Source organism: Bufo gargarizans, chromosome 5 (genome assembly GCF_014858855.1).
Source record: "Bufo gargarizans isolate SCDJY-AF-19 chromosome 5, ASM1485885v1, whole genome shotgun sequence".
Taxonomy (NCBI): Eukaryota; Metazoa; Chordata; class Amphibia; order Anura; family Bufonidae; genus Bufo; species Bufo gargarizans.
The window spans coordinates 240588580-240614086 of NC_058084.1; the positions used below are offsets into that span (position 1 = coordinate 240588580).

General features: G+C 42.9%; 1 protein-coding gene across 4 annotated transcripts in view; it reads left to right on the forward strand.

Annotated features, from left to right (window-relative positions):
- SLC12A7 (solute carrier family 12 member 7) overlaps positions 1-25507 on the forward strand; it is a 377772-nt gene that overhangs the window by 194452 nt on the left and 157813 nt on the right. For all 4 annotated transcript variants that reach the window (XM_044293095.1, XM_044293096.1, XM_044293098.1 and 1 more), the window contains exons 3-9: positions 2945-3067; positions 6226-6372; positions 6700-6754; positions 7529-7659; positions 12283-12518; positions 12851-13056; positions 21589-21756. In XM_044293095.1, coding sequence (XP_044149030.1) covers positions 2945-3067; positions 6226-6372; positions 6700-6754; positions 7529-7659; positions 12283-12518; positions 12851-13056; positions 21589-21756 — 1066 coding nt within the window. The remainder of the gene's footprint in view (positions 1-2944; positions 3068-6225; positions 6373-6699; positions 6755-7528; positions 7660-12282; positions 12519-12850; positions 13057-21588; positions 21757-25507) is intronic.

The window sequence follows — 25507 nt, forward strand, 5'->3', positions numbered from 1 at the left end:
CCATAAAATCTGTGACAAATGTCGTCATGTAGCCCTAGCCTTAGAGATTTAAACTGGCTAAAAACATTCTCTTAAAAGCAAACAGGTTTCATAGAAAATATATATAAATGAGACTATGGAAATAAGCCTTGCAAGCTTCAAGGGGCGTGCAAAGAAGACTCTCTGAATCTTGTTAAGTACATCTACAAGAAGCTGTTCTATTTTGATCGACAGCAGTAAGGTTCTTTCAAGGGCAAAGGAAAGAACTAAAATCAATTCACTGCAGCATTGTGTTTCCTGCAGTGTTGGTGTGAGGCACAGGCCTATTGCTGACAATAAGGAGTACTCTGCCCTTTAGAAAAGATCATTACGTAGTCATTCAGTTGTTAGTTCCTAAAAGTAATATGATTTCTGTAGGCTACGCCGCCATCAGTAAGCTGATTGCTTGAAGAAGCTGACGTGTCCACATTTCCCTCCAGCTACATGAGAAAGGAGAAATATTTCATTAACCTCAATATATTAGTCACTGGGGATCATATAATTTAGAGAACTAAGCCAAGTCTTCCAAGTCTGTATTAAGTACTCTGTGTCGCCTATATGGCCTAATATGAAATATAGTCATATGTCCTGAGCAGCCCATGACCTTTGAACTCTGTTATGAATACCTGTAGTGCACATTTCTACCATGGATGTATTTCGTATTGTGTATCATATATCCGGTAATTAATGGTTTTCTATATGGATACGATATCCTTTACAGGGAACCTGTCCCATTGACCAGGCAGCATGTCATAGAGCAGGAGAAGCTGGGCAGATTGATATATAGTTTTATGGGAAAAGATTTAGTAGAACTGTAATTTATTGCTTATTCTGGGCCTTGAAGTCAAGGAGGCGGTCCTATCGGTGATTGGCAGCCTTCCCTCTGTGACTGTGCTGAGTGTTTGAGAGCTGTCAATCACTGATAGGACCGCCTCCTTGACTTCAAAGTCCAGAATGAGGGGAATATAAACGTAGCTCCCCTGCTCTGGTATATACTGCCTGCAGCTTACATTGCATTTTAATGGTGACAGGTTCCCTTTAATATAGTAGAAATTGAGTAAAACCTCTCTAAATCAAAAGAATATACAGGTCCTTCTTAAAAAAATTGCATATTGTGATATAGTTAATTATTTTCTGTAATGTACTGATAAACATTAGACTTTCATATATTTTAGATTCATTACACACCAACTGAAGTAGTTCAAGCCTTTTATTGTTTTAATATTGATGATTTTGGCATACAGCTCATGAAAACCCAAAATTCCTATCTAAAAAAAATTAGCATATCATGAAAAGGTTCTCTAAAAGAGCTATTAACCTAATCAACTAATTAACTCTAAACACCTGCAAAAGATTCCTGAGGCTTTTAAAAACTCCCAGCCTGGTTCATTACTCAAAACCGCAATCATGGGTAAGACTGCCGACCTGACCTCAGTGGGAAGTCTGTGGGAAGGAAAAAGTGTGGCAGAAAGCACTGCACAACGAGAAGAGGTGACCGGACCCTGAGGAAGATTGTGGAGAAGGACCGATTCCAGACCTTGGGGGACCTGCGGAAGCAGTGGACTGAGTCTGGAGTAGAAACATCCACAGCCACCGTGTACAGGCGTGTGCAGGAAATGGGCTACAGGTGCCGCATTCCCCAGGTCAAGCCACTTTTGAACCAGAAACAGCGGCAGAAGCGCCTGACCTGGGCTACAGAGAAGCAGCACTGGACTGTTGCATGTCATTCGGAAATCAAGGTGCCAGAGTCTGGAGGAAGACTGGGGAGAGGGAAATGCCAAAATGCCTGAAGTCCAGTGTCAAGTACCCACAGTCAGTGATGGTCTGGGGTGCCATGTCAGCTGCTGGTGTTGGTCCACTGTGTTTTATCCAGGGCAGGGTCAATGCAGCTAGCTATCAGGAGATTTTGGAGCACTTAATGCTTCCATCTGCTGAAAAGCTTTATGGAGATGAAGATTTCATTTTTCAGCACGACCTGGCACCTGCTCACAGTGCCAAAACCACTGGTAAATGGTTTACTGACCATGGTATTACTGTGCTCAATTGGCCTGCCAACTCTTCTGACCTGAACCCCATAGAGAATCTGTGGGATATTGGGAAGAGAAAGTTGAGAGACGCAAGACCCAACACTCTGGATGAGCTTAAGGCCGCTATCGAAGCATCCTGGGCCTCCATAACACCTCAGCAGTGCCACAGGCTGATTGCCTCCATGCCACGCCGCATTGAAGCAGTCATTTCTGCAAAAGGATTCCCGACCAAGTATTGAGTGAATAACTGAACATAATTATTTGAAGGTTGACTTTTTTTGTATTAAAAACACTTTTCTTTTATTGGTCGGATGAAATATGCTAATTTTTTTAGATTTTGGGTTTTCATGAGCTGTATGCCAAAATCATCAATATTAAAACAATAAAAGGCTTGAGCTACTTCTGTTGTGTGTAATGAATCTAAAATATATGAAAGTCTAATGTTTATCAGTACATTACAGAAAATAATGAACTTCATCACAATATGCAAATTTTTTTAGAAGGACCTGTATATTGTGGATAGATAAACATCCCCTTCTTCCCCCACTCAGCCCCTCTGACATGAGCATCAGAGCATTGAATGCTCCGATGCTCTCCCTTGATCAGCGCTAAATTTCACATGGCAAGGTATTTTTCTGGAGAACCGCTGACGTACTGATCTCTCCACGGGTAAGTTACATGGAGGCTTCCGCCTAGCAGTGAGCCTGGTGACATCACCGGAACTAATAGGCGGGCTTTAGCGATGCCCTAGCCTGTAAAAGGGGGTCGCCAGTGACGTCACCGGGAACACTGCTAGGCGGTGGTCATTTTTGCCTAGTAACTGTTTAGGTAACATTCAATGAAAAGGACCTACGTGTCAATACTGTTATTTTATAACTTCTTTTTACTGAACTCTATAGGAAGAAATGGACAGTAATCCAATGGTGTCATCGCTTTTGAACAAACTTGCAAATTACACGAACTTGCCACAAGGAGTTAAGGAACATGAGGAGTATGAAGATCGCAAGAGGAAAGAAATGAAGGTTCGTTATTTGCATTCTTGGCATAAAACACTGCTTTATACTTGCAAAATCGTAGCTTGTGCTAATATTTTTATACACTGTGTAATGAAGTCCTCTAAACAAGTATTTCTCAACATTTTGTCTCATGGAGGGATGGTGAGGTCTTTAAATACTCCAAAAGATTACTTTGGCAGTAATGATAGTACAGTATCATTAAAGGGGTAGATAGGATAGGGCATAGCTTATAGCTGGTATACCTCTTTAATTAACTATTAGATCGGTGGAGGTCCATCCCTTAGCTAAGCTCATTTCAGTTTACTGTGGTGCAAGAGGTCATATCTCATAGACTAATAGTGGTAGTGGGTGAGGATTTGGCATATTCTTTTTCCTGTTCCCATGACTGCTGTACAAAATGTTTCGGTTTTAGCTTTTAGTGTCTGTAAAGGATTAATAGTAATGAGTTTTCCCAGGATACAAAAAAGGTGGGCTACTTTTTCCGAAACATTGACTGTTGAGATCAGAGTCAGCCCTTTCTTTCTTCATACTGTGACTACTAGAACACGCAGCCTGTTGCCCTTCTTTGTGAGCAGGGGTCAGATAAAATATGCGTGCCTTTCACATATTGTATTAATGCTATTCACAGAAAATAGAAAACATAGGACACACAGGTCTTTTGTTTTTTCTTATTTGCTACTGGCGTTTTGTTAAATGGGTTTTCTCCATTAGGCTAGCTAGGGCTACATAGTGACATGTGTCGCTGAAAAGTCTTGCAACATTTTTTTTTATAATGATGGTCAATGGTGTCGCACTGTGACATACTGTGACACAACAGTCACAAAAAACCTGTACAAGTTGGATTTTTGTGCGACTATCGCAGTGCTACACCATTGACTGTCATTACAAAAAAATGTAAGCCCTAACCTTACAGTCCTTCCCTTCCTGTGTTTGTGCTTGCTCTTCTCTGTCATACGGAAAACAGATCTTCACTGAGGCCAAACGTCCTCGTTCAGCTCAGTGCTGCATTAACACAGGGACTTGGGGCCCCATTCTCAAACCCTCAGTTGGTAGACATGTATCACCCATCCTGTGGGTGATAAATGTTTTAATAGGAAATCCTATTTAAACCCTTCCTGATGCAGCTTTTCTTTTTTCTTCATTTTTAATGTGCACTACAGGTATTCATAACTGCCTTCCAAGAGCCATACCTCTTATTTTTATGATTAGAGATACCATTGTACCAAATGGTCTCTGATCTGCTAGCAGTAACCCTAAGTTCACACCTGAGCGTTTTACAGCGCGTTCAAACGTGCTGTAAAACGCTCAACACATGAAAAGCAATGCTTCCCTATGGGAATGGTTCTCACCTGGGCGTTTTACAGCGCGTACGATCGCGCTGTAAAACGCCCAAAGCTCAAACAAGTACTTGAGCTTCTTTGGGGCGTTTTGACGCGCGTTTGTGGCCATAGGACACTGCAGTCAATGACACAAACGCGCGTCAAACGCGCGATTACTATTACAAACAACGTGCGTCAAAAACGCGCGTCTGACGCGCATTTGGGAAACGCTCAGGTGTGAAAGCAGGGTAAGTTTTCTCTCTCCTCTCACGTAAGAGAGTGAAAGCCTCCCATGCTCTGATCGGGTCCTCCCGCTTCATAATCTCTCACCACCCCATTGTGGCATTCCCTCCTGGAAACAAAATGGTGCACACATGCGCTGTAGGATAGTGTGCCCAGGCTTTGTTCTTTATGAAGATCACATAGGTGTACTTTTACTAACACAGCCAGGACTGAACTACTGTTCTGTGCACTTTGCATTGGGAAAAACCACATAAAACCACACATCAGTTCAATATTATACAAAATTAGTTCAGTACAATAAACTGGTTAGCGGGCGTCCATCACTGTCCGTGTCATACTGTCGGTCAGTGGGCATCCATTACTAGGGGTCAGTAAGGGGTTGTCTGTTATTGTCCATCCGTCACTAATAGTCAGTGGTCATCTGTTACTAGGCATCCATTAATGTCCGTCCGTAACTGTCGATCAGTAGGTGTCTGTTATTGTCAATCACTGAGTGACGGTTACTGTCCATCACACCATTACTTTGTACACCTCTTTGTTAAAAAAGTAAAAAGTGTTAGTTTAGGGTAGGATATTTTTCTTTTTATACTTACTGGGCTTGGAGAGAAAAAGGCTCGAAGGATGTATAGTGTGCAGCAGGGATATGATTTTTTTATGCTCCGACTGTTCAAATAGTAAAATGGACTTCAGAGGTGGAACTATATTCAGATAGTGGTGACTAGGGTTGGGTGATATCAAAAATATTCCCACGATAAGGATATTAAGAAAGTTTTCTCAATAATGATCTATATCATAATAAATACCCATTTAGAAGAAAAAAACACTCAAAACATGTCTCCGATTTCCTTATTGCCCCTATACACTATAATATCTCCTTGGTTCCCACCAACAACAGGTTTCCCGTTCACCCTGATGTGATGGAGCGGCAAGTCGTGCATGCACCTTGCTGCTCCATTCATTCTCTATGGGACTGTTAGAGATTGCATGGATTTGGTAGTAGATCAACTGAGATGTGGCTGCAATCTGGCCAGAAATCATCCTGCATGGAATTGGTAGTAGTACATTTTTCAAATGGACTGTTAAAGGGAATATATTGTCAGAAAATGACCTATTGTTTAAATCATGTTTTTATTTTGAACATACTTTTAAAGTATTTTTTTAAACATTCTGCCGTTTTCGCACTGGCCAGTAAGCCTAATATGTACCACTTGGTCTGCGTACAGATCACTTTAGTGCAGTTATCTGCTTATTATAACAGGTAGGATTAGAAAGACAGATATCAGTTTATCTGTCTATCTATAGATAACAGGATCCACCATTCACAATAGATGATTGTCATTGAAACAGAATAAATAAATCTGTGTTCAAAAATAAAAACAGATTAGAAAACAAGGACATGTGTCGCTACCTGATTTTTCCAGAAACTAAATTTCTGTGACACATTTCATTTCATTGATGATTCATTTTTAAAGGTGTGTATGAGTTCCAGGGAAGGTGATATTGTAAAGAGAACATTGACATTTAAATTACCTGTGATTTCTAATGAATAAAGTTAACAAAACCCTCTATTTATGAAACTAATCGTGTTTGTTCTCATTTTAGGAAACGAGAATGGGAACATTCATTGGAGTATACTTGCCTTGCTTACAAAATATTCTTGGCGTTATTCTTTTTCTGAGATTGACGTGGATAGTTGGAAATGCGGGTGTGCTAGAATCTTTTTGCATCGTCCTGATGTGCTGTTTATGTGTAAGTTGATATTATTCGTTTTAAAGGGCATTCGTCAGCAGATTTGTGCCTATGACACTGGCTGACCTGCTGCATGTACACTTGGCAGCTGAGGCATCTGTATTGGTCCCATGTAAATATGTGCCCGCAGTGCTGAGAAAAATGTTTTAGCAATGGGGGCGTTGTTGTAGGCAAGCATGGTGCTCTTTCTGGAATAAATATATAATTGCTTTCTTATGCAGAACAGTCCTTTTAATATCCTTATCCAAAAGAGACTATCCGTTCTAATGTTTTCTCACATCAGCAATTAATGCATGTACATCAGAAATGTTATTTTTTTTTCTTCAGACAATGTTGACTGCCATATCTATGAGTGCAATTGCAACAAATGGAGTTGTTCCAGGTAAACAGATGTTTGTTTCTTTAAAATCCCATACAAATTGAATTTTTTAAACTAAAATAACTGTGTTTTTTGTTTGTTTTTTTTACTTCCAAAAAAAAAGCTGAGCTAAAAAAATGTGCTGGTCTGTTGTGAAAGCCGCCTGTTTCTAAAAAAAAAACTTTTAAAGGCCTGCTATGGCAGCCAAAAAATGTTGAAATGTAACTAAAATATAGGGGGACAAAAGCACCTCCCTACAAAATGTATTATTATTATTTATTTATTTTTTTCCCTACAAAAAATTACTTGCTAACAGCATTTTGGACCAGAGCAGTCTGTTAAACAGATGTTTGGCAGCTCTCCTCCTTGCCCCATATCATCAACCTTTTATTTACACGTATTGTGGACAATCTGCGTCTTTCTCTGTTCAGTTTAGTAGATTCTAGGAAAACAAGTGACATGCACTAATGCTAGAGCAGTATTCCCAAATCCTGTGGCTCTCCAGCGGCTAAAATACCCAAAATGCCCTGATAGCCACAGGATGGAGATGACTGTGCTAGAGCATGGGAACCTGAACCCTTCCCAAATGACTGCAGTAGCTTTAGTACGTCAAAGCGATGTACATAGGACCTAGCACTGTAGCAGCCGGTGAAAAACCTTTATTCTGCAGTAGTGATTGAACTAGTCAAGGCCCTTCAGCAGTTGACAGGTTGCCGACCTCTGCTCTAGAATAGTTTACAGTTGGTGAATAATGAAAATGACTAATAAACATATCTGTTTATCGCTTAAATTTAACAGCTGGTGGATCATATTACATGATATCGAGATCTTTAGGACCAGAATTTGGCGGTGCTGTAGGTCTTTGCTTCTACCTGGGTACAACATTTGCTGGAGCAATGTACATTCTTGGTACAATAGAAATTCTTTTGGTGAGTTTTTATTATAATATATTATGTTTGCTAAGTTAAGTATTTTTCATTAAAGTACATCAATGTACAGTATAATATTATAGTATATAATTCACATACTGTAGATGTCACCAATAAAATATTTTGTTACAAAAGAGTCCACAGCTTTTAATAATAAAAAAAAGTTTGCAGTCAGCTAAGGTCTTATAATATATAATATACTGGCAGAATTACCTGGCTTCACAGGGGTCTATTTTGTTTGTGTGGTTAAAAGATATCCACAGTGCTCCCCATAACAGTGACAGTGCCCCCTCATAACAGTAAATGGAAGACTAGTTGGCATTCCAGGTAGGAAAGGTGGTACTCAGTGGTACCTAAGTGGATCCATTAAACTTGCACTAGGACGCCACAGCCGTGAACAAGGTCCAGGTCGGACCGAAACGTTGGCTAAAGTCCATTTATTTACTTGGATGGACAAAATTAATTTCTAATTGCAATATATTTTCTGGAGTGCTGTGGTATTTATACAATTTTGAAGGTCACACCTCAGTCAACCAGTTTGGAGCCAAGCTAAATCCTGCAGAAAAACCCCCAGCAGGAGGTATCAGCCCTTGCCCAGGATCAAAGATGCCTCCCAGACATGTTGGCACCTACCTTTCATAAGGAATTATGAATCGCCTGACCATAGCAGGCGCAAACCGGATACACATTTGTGTCCCGGTGGCCACAATGTGGCCACAATTGCCCCATGGTCTTTGTTTAATGGGGCAAGGTCAGGGGAGGGAGATATCCATATCTCCCCATAGAAACCACATAACGGTACCAGGTTTGGACTCTACTTGTAGCCGGAACCCAGGCAGGTCCATTGGTCCGAGAACCATCTCCCTGTGACCCTCTGGTCTGGAGCTATGAACCCTAAAGGGTTTTGTGGGTCATTTGCTGCCAGCCCAGACGAGGGGGAGTGGACCCCTCCCTGAGGCCAGGAGGGGAGGGGCCGGCTACAGGTTAAAAGACTTGTGGCAGCAAGTGGGCGGGTCTTTCTCTGAAGAAGGGTCAAATCGTGTAATGTGTTTAGAGGAACCCAGGAACTAGCTGAGAACACGGCCCTTCATGTGGACTGCAGCAAAGAACACCTCACCACCAAAAGGAACTTTCATCTACCCGGTAACTGACTTTTACACTGCTTAACCCTGTTGTACCCATATAATCTGTATCAGTAACCTCAGACCACTGTATATATTCTCTGTGTATATTGTGTTAAATCTAGTGTGCCCTTACGGCGATTAAATATATAATTTAATCTTGTGATATCTTGTATCTCTATCACGAATCCCCACGTCTGTGTTTTGGCCTAGTTATAAGCTACCGCGGGTTGGTTTATCCCCCTATATGTTCCCGTTAGCGGACCGGGCTTATATCAAACGAGAAGCTGGTGGCAGATATCCCGGGCTGAGACAGCTCTGTTTTCCCTGCGGCAGTGAAAAGCCTCTTTCAGCTTGTTGCCTCTCTGTGCCCGCACGGACAGGAGGTGTGTGTGTAAACTGTACCAACCTGGGGAATACCACACCTCGTGCCCGTCAAGCGGGCACGAGGTGTGGTATTCGTTACAATATGTATGTCCAGTGGCGTAACTAGAGTGTTATGGGCCCCAGTGCAAACTTTGGATTATCTTTACACTAAGGCCTCTTTCACACAGGCGTAATTTTTTTGGCCCGGATTAGATGTGGGTGCGTTGTGGGAAAATGCGGGTTTTGAACACGCGTGAGAAAAATCAGCATGTTTGGTACCCCAACCCAGACTTCCTCACAGAAGTTCGGGTTTGGGTTAGGTATAACATGGTTATAAGGGAAAATAATAGCATTCCTAATACAGAATGCATAGTACAATAGGGCTGGAGGGGTTAAAATTTTTTTTTTTTTACTCGCCTTAATCCACTTGCTCGCACAGCTTCTCTTCTGTCTTCATCTTTGCTGTGCACAAGAAAAGGACCTGTAGTGACGTCACTGCGCTCATCACATGGTCCGTCACATGATCTTTTACCATGGTGATGGATCATGTGACGGACCATGTTCTGAGCGCAGTGACGTCATCAAAGGTCCTATTCCTGTGCACAGCAAAGTTGAAGACAGAAAAGAAGAAGGGCTGCGCGAGCAAGTGGATTAAGGTGAGTTAAATTTATTTTATTTTTTTAACCCCTCCGGCCCTATTGTACTATGCATTCTGTATTAAGAATGCTATTATTTTCCCTTATAACTATGTTATAAGGGAAAATAATAATGATCGGATCCCCATCCCGATCATCTCCTAGCAACCGTGTGTGAAAATCGCACCGCATCCGCACTTGCTTGTGGATGCTTGCGATTTTCACACAGCCCCATTCACTTCTATGGGGCCTGCGTTGCTTAGAAAACGCACAAAGAGGAGCATACTTGGATTTTCATGCAACGCACAAGTGATGCGTGAAAATCACCGCTCATGTGCACAGCCCCATAGAAATGAATCGGTCCGGATTCAGTGCGGGTGCAATATGTTCACCTCGCGCATCGCACCCGCGCTGAAATCTCGCCCGTGTGAAAGGGGCCTAAGGACTCTTTCACACGGGAGGATGCCGTGCAGGTAATCGGCTGCGTGAAAGAGAGCCAAGCTCCGTTCCGGACAGCAGAGACACGGAGAATGGTTAATAATGCACTGTGCCTCTCTGTGACATTTTTACTACAAAATCACAGCGAGATAAAGTTGTCACTGTGATTTTGTAGTAAAAAGGTTAGAGAGGCACGGAGCATTATCAATCATGTTAATGCTCCGTGTCTCTGCTGTCCGGAAAGGGGCCTGGCTCGCTTTCATGCAGTGGATTTACCCGCACAGGATCCGCTCGTGTGAAAGAGCCCTAAGCCCAATGCATCGCTACACCCACCTAGTCCTAACAAAATTTGGTCCTACCTCATCCAGGGTGTCGTCGGTCTGATGTCCACTGGATCCAGAACAAGGTCCATGTGGTGATAGAGGAAAAAGAATAATCGCATAAGGAAGGGATGGTGACTGCCCCTGTGAAATCACCAGCAGGGAGCGCTGTGCTGGCCTATAAGACTGAGGCATGCCAATGTATAGCAGGGTAATCTAGGACAATTCCCCTAAATGCTACTACACAGTACTAATGCCCATATTGTAGCCCCTCGCAGTACTAATGCCCACCTTGTGCCCTTCACAGTAATTAATCCCACCTTGTGGTCCCTTCAAAATAGTTATGTCCTCCTTGTGGCCCCTCACAGCCGTTATTCCTTTGTTCCTGTCATAGTAGTTATGCCTACTTTTGTGTCCCCTCACAGTAGTTATGCCCAGATATGTGCCCCCTCACAGTTGTTATGCCCAGATATGTGCCCCCTCAGTCATTATGCCCAGATATGTGCCCCCTCAGTCATTATGCCCAGATAGGTGCCTCCCTCACAGTAGTTATGCCCAGATATGTGCCCCCTCAGTCATTATGCCCAGATAGGTGCCTCCCTCACAGTAGTTATGCCCAGATGTGCCCCCTCACAGTAGTTATGCCCAGATATGTGCCCCCTCACAGTAGCTATGCCAGATATGTGCCCCCTCACAGTAGCTATGCCAGATATGTGCCCCCTCACAGTAGTTATGCCCAGATATGTGCCCCCTCACAGTAGTTATGCCTAGATATGTGCCTCTTTCACAGTAGTTATAGCCAGATTATGTACCCCTCAAAGTGGTTATGCCAGATATGTGCCCCTCACAGTGGTTATGCCAGATATGTGGCCCCTCACAGTGGTTATAGCCAGATATGTGGCCCCTCACAGTGGTTATAGCCAGATATGTGCCCCCTCACAGTGGTTATAGCCAGATATGTGCCCCCTCACAGTGGTTATAGCCAGATATGTGCCCCCTCACAGTGGTTATAGCCAGATATGTGCCCCCTCACAGTGGTTAAGCCCTTTTGTGCCCCCTCACTCTAGTTGTTGCCCCCTTTTTGCAGCTTTATGGGGGGGGGGGGAGAGACAACACATACTTACCCTCTTCCCTGATGACTCGCTCCCACACTCACATCACGCTACTGGTTGTGCTGGAGGCCGATTCCCGGGCCTTCAGCGCTCCTCCCACAGCCAGCAGCGCGATGTGCAGCCTGCAGGGGGAGCGCCTGAGCTCAGAAGAACAGTGAAGTAGGGAGCAGAGAGGTTTCCCTGCTTCACTCTGAAAACAAACAGTCCGGCAGTGACCAGAACTGCCGGGCTGGGTGAGTGCGCCCCTCCTTGCCTCTGCGCCCCCTCATGTTTGAAGAGTGCTCTGACAGGCCCCAGCATTCTCACTGTACTTCATGCCGGGCCCCGTCAGAGCGCTCCCATTACACGTGAGTGGAGCGTGCCCCCCCCCCCCCCCCCCACCGGGCATGGTCGCGGTCACACCCTCTGCGACCGCGATTGTTACACCCCTGTGTATATCTGTGAGGCTAACAATGTAGGGCCTGTGAACTTGTATTGGCCAATAGGGGTCATGTGACTGTGTGTGTGTCTCAGTAAGGCTAAGAATGAAGGACCTGCTAGCTTCTATTGGCTAACACAGGTCATGTGATGGTGCCATATTTGCTATATTGACCTGCAGTCACACATATCTTTGTGTATTTTCTTTTTGCAGACCTATATATCACCGAATGCTGCTATATTTCCAATAGAACAAGATGATCCTCAAGCTATGTTAAACAACATGAGAATTTATGGGACCTGCATCATAGCTATGATGGCTATAGTAGTTTTTGTTGGCGTTAAATATGTCAACAAACTTGCACTTGTTTTCCTTGCCTGTGTAATACTGTCCATTATGGCAATATATGCAGGTGTAATCAAATCGGCATTTGAGCCACCAGATTTTCCGTAAGTTGTAACCTTTTTACTGTTTTCACAATGTTGGAAAATATTGTTCTATCTTTTTATAAACAAGTATTTGGGCAATTATACGTTAAGGATACATCACAATCTATAGAATTTATTAGAAAGTTGCTTAAAGTTTCAATTTACTTTAAATGAGGAATATTTACGTATTAAGTAACCTGTTCACCTTGAGAGAATTCCATTTTTGTGCAGTTTGTACCTTCTTTGTAAACTAACTGTAAACTGTATTACTGGGCTTTTTTTCCTCACAATAATTTATTGATAATATTGTACAAAGATTTTTACTAGTTGCCCCTTGTTGTTGTCTTTGGCAGGTTATGCCTTCTTGGAAATCGTTTGTTAGCCAAAAGAAACCTTGATATTTGTGCCAAATATATTTATAATGATACAATTAATGAAGCCCTTTGGAGTAAATTCTGTACAACTACAAATGACAGCACTACATGTGATCCATACTTCATTGCAAATAACATCACTGAAATACAGGGAATTCCTGGAGTTGCAAGTGGCGTGTTCCTTGGTAAGTTCCAGTTATTTATGTACCTGTATATTGGATATTAAATATCCTTCACAGGTCAATGATGTGATAATATATTTAGCTGTGCACATTAAAAGTTTTTCTATCCTTTCATATCACAGTTAATGCCAGAGAAGGGAATGCTAAAAAAAAAAAAAAAAAAAAAAAAAAAAAAAAATTATAGCATGTGTACCATTATTGCCTGAAATTACCTTTTACATTTCTCATGAGTCATGTTGCATTCTTATGCTAGGGTGTTTCTTCCTCTGCTGTCTCAGTCAAGTTTCCCACTTGTTTCTGGAAGTGGTTTCTTTCAGAGTCATCATATAGACTGTATAGGAACTCTACATGTTATAAACAACACAGCATCCGGAAGCACAGTGGGAGTTCTCAAGAAAGGACATGTAATGTGTGGTTTGTGGAAACATCTGAAATCAGGCAAAACTCTTGGAATGAAAATGGGTGAAATGAAACTCTTTGAATGAAAATCTGCTGCACCATTTGGCAGTGCCACCCTTATCCAGCACCATCAAGGATGGTTTTACCAGTACAAGCTTAACAGGCAGACCACCAACCTTGGGACATCCGTTTCCTCAGATGGCACTTAATGCTGATATGGTTTGTAAGGTGTCACATGTACTGTAGTTCGCATTACTTTTTCCCTTCACCCATGAAAGCACCATTCCCCCCTCAGTCTGGTTTCCTGTCCTCTGGACAGAGGAGCCTAGAGCATACAGCTTCCAGAGCTGTGAAACAAGGAACACCTTATGGATTGAACTTGGGTTATACAGCAAATGTTTGTGTTGTGTGGTTTGTATGAATCTGTTTGGTGTCTTTAGCATGATTGTTAGGTTTGACTGCTTCATGGCTTCAGGGCCTGGTCGTCTGCCTCTTGGTATCGGGGCCTGGTCGTCTGCCTCTTGGTATCGGGGCCTGGTCGTCTGCCTCTTGGTATCGGGGCCTGGGCCAGCTCGTCTGCCTCTTGGTATCGGGGCCTGGGCCAGCTCGTCTGCCTCTTGGTATCAGGGCCTGGGCCTGCTAGTCTGCCTCTTGGTATCAGGGCCTGCTAGTCTGCCTCTTGGTATCAGGGCCTGGGCCTGCTCGTCTGCCTCTTGGTATCAGGGCCTGGGCCTGCTTGTCTGCCTCTTGGCTTTAGGGGGGCCTGATAGCTTGGGGGCCTTGTTGGTTGCCTACTGGCTTCAGGCTGAATGCCTTTGATCTTATGTTGGTTTTATTAAATTCAGATGCCTGTCTGGCTGAACTCCTGTGCGCCTGTGCATGCTTGGCTGTATGCCTGTGTGGCTATGCCTGTCTGGCTGAACATTTTTGCATCTGTCGGCTTTGTTGAATGCCTGGTGGCGGTCCACCTGTGCATCTATGCTTGCTTAGCTGAATGTCTTGCATCTATACTAGGGATCGACCAATATACATTTTTTTTAGGGCTGATACCGATAATCTGTGAACTTTCCGTCCGATAATTTATACTGATGATTATTCTCTGAATTTTCATTTTTGAAAAATAAAATAAAAATTCCTACTCAAACCTGCTGAAAATGAATGTTTATTGTTAACGTGTAGTTATTTTTTTTTTTATAAATCTTTCTTTTTCATTTGAAATTAATATTTTGGTGTGTTTTTTTTCTTTTCTTAACATTTTTTAGATTTTTTTTTTTACTAATTATTAGCCCCCTTATGGACAAGTACCCTTGTCCTATTCACCCTGATAGATCTCTATCAGGGTGAATAGGACCTCACACTGTCCCTGCTGCTCTGTGCTTTGTGCACACAGCAGCATGGAGCTGACTATGGCAGCCAGGGCTTCAGTAGCGTCCTGGCTGCCATGGTAACCGATCGAAGCCCCAGGCTTACACTGCTGGGGCTTCGATCGGAACTGCCACCAATGCAATGAGAAGGAGCAGAGGGGACCACCGCCACTAATGTCGTCTAATGTTGAGGGGGGGGGGGGGGCACCAATGAAGGGGATAAAGAAGCAGCGTCTCCCTCTCCCCTGTGCCGCTGCTGCCAATGAGAGGAGGGAGGACAAGAGGAGGGGAGGGGCTGTGACCACTGCGCTACCAATGAAGATAAGTCTCTCACTAATTCATATACAGGAGGCGGGAGCTGGCTGCAGAATCACATAGCCAGCTTCTGACCTCTATGAGCGGTAGTTGCGATCTGCGGCACCTGAGGGGTTAACTACCGCGGATCGCAGCTACCACTCATAGAGGTCGGGAGCCGGCTATGTGATTCTGCAGCCAGCTCCCACCTCCTGTATATGAATTAATGAGAGACTTATCTTCATTGGTGGCGCAGTGGCCACAGCCCCTCCCCTCCTCTTGTCCTCCCTCCTCTCATTGGCAGCAGCGGCACAGGGGAGAGGGAGACACTGCTTCCTTCTCCCCTGTGCTGCTTAGGGAACACGTAGAGCACTGACAGCAGTGCGATCCTTGTTCCCAATATGTTATCAGAATATCAGCAAAATAGATGCCGATACCGATAACGTTCAAAATCCTTAATATCGGCCGATAATATAATCGGTCGATCCCTAATCTATACCTGCTTCGTCAAAAGCCTGGTCTGCTGAGCGCCTGTGCATCAATGCATGGTTGGTTGAACACTTGTGTGTCCATGCCTGGTCGGCTGGCTGCCTCTGGGTCTGTGCCTGTTCGGCTGGCCCCCCCGTGGGTCCGCGCCTGTTTGGCTGGCCCCCCTGTGGGTCCGCGCCTGTTTGGCTGGCCCCCCGTGGGTCCACGCCTGTTCGGCTGGCCCCCCGCTGATTGCTTCTATGTTATGCTTGCCTGGGATGACTGCTCCTCCAGCTGTGTTTGATCAGCTGCTTACTTTGCATGGGCTGTTTCTGCATGGTTGGCAGCTTTTGCAGCCCTGTCTGCTTGGTTGGCGGCTTCGGTCACCATGTCTGTGTAGCTTGCGGCTCGTGCCGCTGTGTCTTGTTGAATGGCGGTTCTTCCAGTAGTATCTGGATGGCGGTACCTGGCTCTGAGCGGGTGTCTATGTGACTGAGATTCCACCATGTCTTGGTGGCGCTCTTACTTGATGGCTATGCCTGCATGGTGAACTGGTTCTGTGGCTATCCCTGATTCACAGTAGTTTAATGATCTACAATAAGCATGGCACACCAACAAAGCCCTATAATGCTTCTAGTGGAGAACGAGACCAGATGGTTTGGAGCCCTATAAGTCTCCTAGTTGGGAGTAAAGATGGTTTGGACCATGTTGTTTGGACGGCCTACAGGACATAGGGTGTACCAACAAGGCCCTATATGTCTCCTGGTTGGGACTAAGAAGATGGGTGGTCCATTTAGTCTGAATGGCCTACAGGAGGTATGGCGCACCAGAAAAAAACTATAAATACTCGCCGACGATCTAGAACTTCCCAGGGATTCCCTGGAGGGGTGGGCGTTGTCTGCTGGGGTCCTTCGTGCAGTAGTTTCCGGCAGTGGGGACCCTAGGAAGTTTGAAGGGTCCAGGGGGTTCTTTGGACCTCTTGCAGCAGATCCGTGAGCTCCTCCAGAAAAGGGATTGATGCCACAGTAGGGTTCCATCATGGATGCCAGAGAAAATTTTTAGATTTTTGGCATCTGAAGTTCTTCTGGTACTCCAGTGGATCTTGGATCACTGGGTGGGGAGCGTGCCGGATGAGTTCCCCACTACGCGCTCCCTGAAGATTCAACAGTGTAGGTGGCATACCTTGGAATTGCCTCTCCTGGGGAACTTTTGGTGAGGCAGGAAGAAGCATCAGTGTTCAGCAATCCTCTTCGATTTCATCATTCTGCATCAAGATAAATATTTCTCTAAGTTGTTTTGGTAAGGCTACTTTCACACTAGCGCTTGATCGGATCCGTTCTGAACGGATCCGATCATATTAATGCAGACGGAGGCTCCGTTCAGTACGGATCCGTTTTCATTAATAACTTAGAAAAATTTCTAAGTGCGCAAGTAGCCTGAGCGGATCCGTTCAGACTTTCAATGTAAAGTCAATGGGGGACGGATCCGCTTGAAGATTGAGTCATATAGTGTCATCTTCAAGCGGATCCGTTCCCATTGACTTACATTGTAAGTCTGAACGGATCCGCTCGCAAGCAGCGTTCAGCTGTCCGCCTGGCCGTGCGGAGGCGAGCGGAGCGGAGGCTGAACGCCGCCAGACTGATGCAGTCTGAGCGGATCCGCTCCATTCAGACTGCATCAGGGCTGGACGGAGGCGTTCGGGTCCGCTCGTGAGCTCCTTCAAACGGAGCTCACGAGCGGACCGACGAACGCAAGTGTGAAAGTAGCCAAAATTTGTTATGATTAATGTTAAAGGGCTTCTATCAACCCCCTAAAGTCATTTTTCATTTTTGGGCGACTTAAAATCCTTATACTGTGATTTATCAATATATAGTGCTCATACCCTTTTTCGTTCAGTAGTTTCCTCAAAATCCGCACTTTTATAATATGTAAATTACCCCTCTACCAGCAAGTAGGGCGGCTACTTGCTGGGTAGCTGCCGCATCCTCCTTTCAAATAAACGCTGCCTCCTCCTGTTGATTGACAGGGCCAGCGAGCTCTGTCGTCCTCTGGCTGGCCTTGTCTGTGTTCTAAATCTCACGCCTGCGCAGTCGGCCCAGGCGCACTGAGAGGAGGACACTCGCTCGGCCGCTCCTTCCTCAGTGCGCCTGCGCCGGGTGTAGATGTAATGTCATCGGAGCAGGCGCACTGAGGAAGGAGCGGCCCATCGAGCGTCCTCTCAGTGCGCCTGCGCCGACTGAAGACCGGTACGGCACAGGCGCGAGATTTAGAACGCAGACAGGGACAGCCAGAGGACGAGAGCTCTCGCTGGCCCTGTCAATCAACAGGAGGAGGGGGCGTTTATTTGAAAGGAGGATGCGGCTGCTACCAGCAAGTAGCCACCCTACTTGCTGGAAGAGAGGTAATTTACATATTATAAAAGTGCCGTTTTTGAAGAAACTACTGAATGAAAAAGGGTATGAGCGCTATATATTGATAAATCACAGTATAAGTACTTTAAGTCGCCCCAAAAATGTAAAAATGACTTTAGGCGGGTGACAGAAGCCCTTTTAACAATTGATGAGAAACCCATATAAGATTCCTTTTTTTAGATTACCCTGAGTTTAAGGTATAATGTGGAAATTCCTAGGTTAGGATGATTATTGTTCCCACTTTTTTAGTTTGGACCTCATGTTAGCCTTTGGGGTCTTCTTAGCTTAAGATTACCTTTCAAGCACGTCCCTTAGGGAGGTGTGTTTTTTTTATCTCTGGTATTCAATCTCTCTATCTGTCATGGGTGAAGGGAAAAATGATAGTTACACTTACCGGTAATTGGTTTTTCCAAAACCCATGACAGCACCCCTCTAAATTCCCTCCCTGGTGCTTATGGTTGATGAGGATTGTTTCTGTCATTCAAGTAAAAAGAAAAAGGAAGAATGAGGGAGAAAGTGGGTGTTCTCTTTTTGAATGCTCTGGGCTTCCTGTCCAGTTCTAGGGGCGGATCCATCTCTCTATGGTGCTGTCATGGGTTCTGAAAAATCAAATTACCGGTAAGTGTAATGTATAATTTTTATTTTATTTTTTCTGTTTTACTGACGGATAAGAAGAAAAGAAAAATAACGGAGCTATTGGTAATCTATCTTTAGAATAGTTCATCAGTACTAGGTTGACAGGTCCAACTCTTGAAATCCCCACTGATCAGCTGTTTTTAGTAACTCTGGCACTGGGACAAGGCAACTGAGATACAGTTTTGTACACTGTGTAGTGGCAATGCCTGATTACTGTTATTCATTAGAAAACAGCTGATCAGCATGCGTCTGACTGATATAGATGACCTATTTTAGTATCCGTGATCAATAGTTAAAGCCCCTTGTAAAAGTAAAGAAAAAATCCACTCTTGAAAGGCCTTGTGCACAGGACTTTATTATATATAGATGTATTGGGACACGGGTCATTCTAAAGAGCTCACTGAATTTAACCGTGATGCTGTAATAGGATGTCACGATTGCAAGTTCGTTTGTGAAATTTCTTCCCTCCTACATCTTCCACAATCGACAATGAGTGGTATTATTGTAAAGTGGAGGCATTTGGAAACCACAGCAACTTGATGTCAGGGTCTTATTATTGAGTAATGTAATCAAATAGTCAACACATGGTCCAGTCACTGATCTGATCATGTATCTGCAAGTATGCTGACATAATTCTTCGTTTATTAGGAGGAAGTGACTTTGTAAGATTGAGACACACACAATACTGTATCATTGTCACTCTCTAATGATGCACAGTCATCTCATGGTCTGATCACATGACCGCAGGTATGTTCACATGATTTCGGTCTTTGATCTGCATGAATTAGGAGGAAGTGATGTGATGCCATAAGGGTCCATTCACACATCCGTATGTTTTTTGCACAAAACACGGACATTGGCAATGTGCATTCCGCATTTTGCGGACCGGACATCGCCGGCGCATAATAGATGCAGAACGCAATTGCGGACGTGTGAATAGAACCGAAGGGTGAGTGACATACCATGTTACATTATTGTCACACTGTAATGATGCACAACCTTGGGATTAACTGTACAATTCAAGATCCTGAACAGAGCCTATATATTGTGGGTGTGGCCTGTGTCAGAATAGTGAAAAGAGGGTGAAAGTTAGGGAAACATGGTGCTTTTATGGACGTTCATCTGGATCCTCGGTACACTCCCTCACTCACTGCATCAAGTGTCTGACAGCACTTGGTTGTCTAGGGGTTATATCATAATAGAATAATATTCCGAATGCTCGTTGTTTTATAATATATGAAGTAGATCTTTATTACTGTGCCCAGCACAAGCACGGGTACAGCATGGTGGTTAGTACTACTACAAATTGTATCACTGCAAGTCACAGTATATATACACAAAGGTGTTACACAGCACTGCCGCAACCCCCGCAGTCTGCCCTCTTACACCCATCATTATCATACTGGTCATTCAACAAACAGAATTCCCTGGAAACTTTCTTTTAGTTTACTGGAATGATTAACTGGAAGATTCTAGACTGGTCAGCCAGGAAAACTCTGGAACTTTCCTTCACTGGCATCTGTCTCCATTTTGTCTGCATTAAACCTTACATCTCTTTCTCCTACAGCCTGGAATCCAGTGCTGTGATTTACTGTGTCCTATTGATGACGCCACAGTGGTGGTAAAACATGTCAGGAGGACACTAGTTTATGTCTTAGGCCGGGTTCACATCACCGTTCAGCTTTCTGTTCTTCTAATCAGTCATAAGAACAGATGGATAAATAAAAAACGTATCTGTTATTTGATCATCAGTTTGCATTACTTTGTGGATCTTCTGTCAAAGATCATGTATTATTGTTGAGAGAAAGTCCTTTTAAAAAGTAATTTTCTCCCGTCAAAAATAATTGATATCTGACGGAAGTGATGCAAACAGATGCTCAAAATAACTGATGCTTTTTTTTTTTTTTTACATTTCTGTTCTTCCGAAGGATCAGAAGAATGGAAAGCTAAACAGTCATGTGAACCCGGCCTTAATTAACATTGTTTGTGAAAGCATTTAAAGACTATATGAGGCAGGCTTTCCGGAGGCTGATCCCCACAGCAGTATGAGAATGTTATGATGGAAAACTGCATTTAGTTACATGCCAGCACTACCATGTGTTTCAGATGGCGCGAGGCTTAATTATACAGGGACAGTTTAGCTCCTAGTTGTTTTGACCATTCATACATGCATTCCCGAGGTTTCTTTTTTTAACTGAAGTATCTTTGCTGCCCAATAAAAAGTGACAGATGACAGTGGAGAAGATTCCTTTTAGGGTGGTTTCAAATACAGCGAGGGACATTTATCAAAACTGGTGTACTAATATGTCAGTGTTGATCACCCTGCAGGTGATAAATCTGGTGCAGGTATAGACATTTTCATCTGATTCTATGACTATTATTGGTTGGCATACTTTAAGACAGATTTTTATGCCAGAATTGTCGCAATTTTGGTGCCAAATGGCTCATCCTAGGCCTGCCCCTTTCCTGTGAAGCTCTGCACTAGTGTTGCGCGAACTTATGTTTTCAAGTCAGGCGTACAAGGTTGATGTTATCTAACAATTCCGTTATGGATTGCACTACCACGTGGTAGCAGAATCCATAATGGAATTCTTAGATAACCTCAACCTTGTACGCCTGACTTGAAAAGAAACATTCGCTCGTTCCTACTCTGCACCCTGACTGTCAAGCCCCAACTCTTTGTCAGGAATAAGTGTAGAAACCCAAGATGTGCCAAATTGCACCAATTTGCGCCACTTTTTAGCCAGATTTTTTTTATGCAGACACATTAGTAAATCTGGGCCAGTGTTTTGAGCCAAAGTGGATCTAGCTCGAAATAGTAGTAAGAAGCCTTACTTTATTTTTCTCATTTCTCTTGAGTTCACTTCTGGATCTGGCTCAAGAATGTGCATAAAGGGCTACCACAGAAAAATGCTGTGTGTGAAACCAACCTTACACTGTTTTTTTTTTTTTTCTCTTTCTAGACAATCTTTGGAGTGCTTACAGTCAAAAAGGATCTATAGTTGAGCGGAACCAAACATCATCTGCTGCAGCAGAAGGACATAAAACTTACAATCAAAATACCTATGTCTTAACAGACATAATGACTTATTTCACAATGCTTGTTGGAATTTACTTTCCATCTGTAACAGGTAAATGATATTAGGCTTTATGTAAATATGTTTTTTAATTTAAAGAGGACCTGTCACCACTCCTGACATGCCTGTTTTATGCATTCCCCATGTAATAACAATTCTGGAGAATCTATTCTTATGGCTCTATGGCACAACATAGAGACATAAGAATAGACGCTCCAGAATTGTTATTACATGGGGAATGCATGAAGCTGTTAACACAAGCATGTCAGGAGTAGTGACAGGTCCTCTTTAACCCCATAGGGACACAGCCTTATTTCACCTTAAGGACCAGGCCATTTTTTGCAAATCTGACCACTGTCACTTTAAGTGCTGATAACTTTAAAACGCTTTGACTTATCCAGGCCATTTTGAGATTGTTTTTTCGTCACATATTGTACTTCATGACAGTGGTAAAATGAAGTAAAAAAAATTATTTTTTTAGCACAAAATAATACCTAATTTACCCCAAAATTGCAAAAATTAGCAAATTTCAAAGTTTCAGTTTCTCTACTTCTGTAATACATAGTAATACCCCCAAAAATTGTGATGACTTTACATTCCCCATATGTCTACTTCATGTTTGTAGCATTTTGGGAATGATATTTTATTTTTTGGGGATGTTACAAGGCTTAGAAGTTTAGAAGCAAATTTTGAAATTTTTCTGAAATCTTCAAAATCCCACTTTTTATGGACCAGTTCAGGTTTGAAGTCATATTGTGAGGCTTAGATAATAGAAACCTCCCAAAAATCACCCCATCTAAGAAACTACACCCCTCAAGGTATTTTACATACGTCGTTAACCCTTTAGGTGTTGCACAAGAGTTATTGGCAAATGGGGAAGAAATTTGAGAATTTCATTTTTTTGTCTAATTTTCAATTTTAACCCATTTTTTCTACTAACAAAGCAAGGGTTAACAGCCAAACAAGACTGTATCTTTATTGCCCTGACTAGGGGGGGGGGCTTCAAAAGGGACATGGTGTCAATAAAAAGGGCCATCAAAATCGGCCTTCCAGAAACCATGTCGGTCCTTTCCTTTTGCAGCCTCCCTTTTACTGATACAGCAGTTTACGACCACAAATATGGCATTTCTGTAAACTGCAGTATCAGGGTAATAAATATTAACTTTTGTTTGGTTGTTAACCCTTGTTTTGTTACCGGAAAAAACGGATTGAAATGAAAAAGTGCCAAAAATTGCGTTTTTGGCACAGTTTTCTTTTTTTTATTTAACCGTGTTAATCTGGGGGGTTAGGTCATGGGATATTTTTATAGAGGAGATTCTTACGGATGCGGCGATACCTAATAAGTCTACTTTTTTTTTTTACAATTATTTAGGTTTTTGACTATATTATCCTTTTTGATACCTTTCTAAAGTCTAGGTGTCATTTTTTTTTTTTTTTTTTAACCGATTATCTTATGTGGGGGCTCATTTTTTGCGGGACGAGTGGACGGTTTTTCTGGCACTATTTTGGGGGCTATATGACTTTTTTATCGCTTGCTATTAAATTTTTTGTTATGTTTGGTGACAAAAAAATCTTTTTTTTTTTTTAGTCATTCCATATTTTATTAATTTTTAAGAGAAATAAGAAAAACATACATTGTTAAGACATAAAAGTAAAAGAAAAAAAAAAAATATATAAAAAATAAGAAGAAAAGCAAAAAGGAAAGACATGGCTACACAGTCAGCTTTCTATACATCATCGTATTATTGACCGAGGCTTAGCCATATCACAGGACATACCAGACAAATAACACAACAAAAAAAAAAAAAAAAAAAAAATACATGCAGTGCAAATTACTAAAAGGCTTTATACCACGCTGATTTTATATAGGCATATCTGTATATATATATGTATATATACATATATACGGCATTGGATCAACGGTATCCCAAATACATGCAGATATATTAATCAGGGGATGATAGAGCTAATGGAGAAACTCTCCATACTCCCCATTCCCTCTCAAACCTCGCACCTGCTTCTCCAGCCCCTGCCAACGCCCGCTCATGTATATAGGTAGAATTTAACCTACAGACAATTTCGGCTACGGAGGGGGCGTGACGTAATTTCCAATTTTTAACTATAGCTAATTTGGTTGATAAGAAAAGATGACCCGTTACTACCCTCCCCTCACATGGTAATTGAACCAAATCAATCCATAAGAGGGCCAGAGAGGGAGATGGCAGGAGCTGGAAACCCAACAAATCCGAGGCAAGACAAAATATAGCCTTCCACAAATCCCGTAATCTCGGACATAACCACAAAATATGATACAATGTACCCCTATTGCCACATCCCCTCCAGCATAAATATGAAAGGTCAGGAAACATATGATTCAAACGATCTGGGGTGAAGTACCACCTTAATGTGGTCTTCATCAAAGATTCATAATGTAGAGCGCATCTGATATTTTTATTTATGCAAATAAAAGCCGTAGACCACTGCTCGTCAGTGATCCTCAGCCCCAGATCTCGTTCCCATGAGATCAATGGTGTCGTTTTAACAAATGATCCCTTATTTCCCATCATCATGTATAGAGGCCTTAAACGTGTACTTTGTGGTGGGGTCGCTGACCACAGCCTAAACACCTCCCGGTTGCACACCAGATTAAACGGATAATTAGCTTTAAAAAAATGTCTAATACACAAATATTTATAAAAATCTGTGTGTGGGACCAGGAACCGCTCATGGAGGTAGTCAAACGGACCAAGGGTATCTGATATAAACAATTTGGAGAGAAGGTCCAATCCGCCCAGCGCCCAAGACGACACCGAAATATTCGGAATTAGAAAATTCAATATGGTTACTGGGGCGCTGGGTGGAAAGGATCCAGACTCCAAAGTGCATAATCCATGGAATCGAAGCCAATTTTTCAAAGCCATACCTACTAAGGTCGGGAGAGGTGGCCAGTTAAATGTCGGGCAAAGAGCCGCAAGTAGAAGAGCTTTCAAGTTCCTACCAGGAGATAATATTGATTCAATTTGTGCCCATTGTTTCACCTCATTATCTACCCACCATTCCCTCAGTTGTGATACCTGCGAGGCTAAAAAATACTCATAGATATTCGGGAGACCTAATCCACCCTGAAGTTTAGGTTTCTGCATTATTGCCGTTGCTATTCTAGGTTTGTGTCGTTTCCAAATTAACGCGTTAATCAGTTTAGAACATTTCTGGAAAAAGTTACATGGGGGCGTAATAGGTACTGTCTTGAATATATACAAAAGTTTTGGTAGTGTAAACATCTTGAAGGAGGCGATGCGACCTACCCAAGACACCTCATACTTAGCCAGTTTATCTAAATCCCTCTCCACTATTTTTAACAATGGGGTATAATTTGCCACAAATAGCTTCTTAAATGACACTGTAAGTTTTATCCCCAAATAGTCTAATTGGGAGTTTTGCCAGTCAAAATCAAAGCTATTCTTCAGCTCCTTCATCTGATCAGGAGGAATATTTATTAAGAGAGCCTGAGACTTAGAAGGATTTAGTCTATAGAATGAGAGGTCACCAAATCGGGTTATTACCTCAATTGCTGCCTTCAGAGATGTTTGCGGATTAGACAGCATCAGAATAGTATCATCTGCATATAGACTAACTTTATGTTCTATACCCCCTATGTCAACTCCTTTCATCTCAGAACATTGGCGGAGAGCCTGGGCTAAGGGCTCAATAGTCAGAGCGAACATCAAAGGGGACAGTGGGCAGCCCTGGCGGGTACCATTACCAACGTCAAACGGATCAGAGAGTGCCCCATTGGCCCACACTC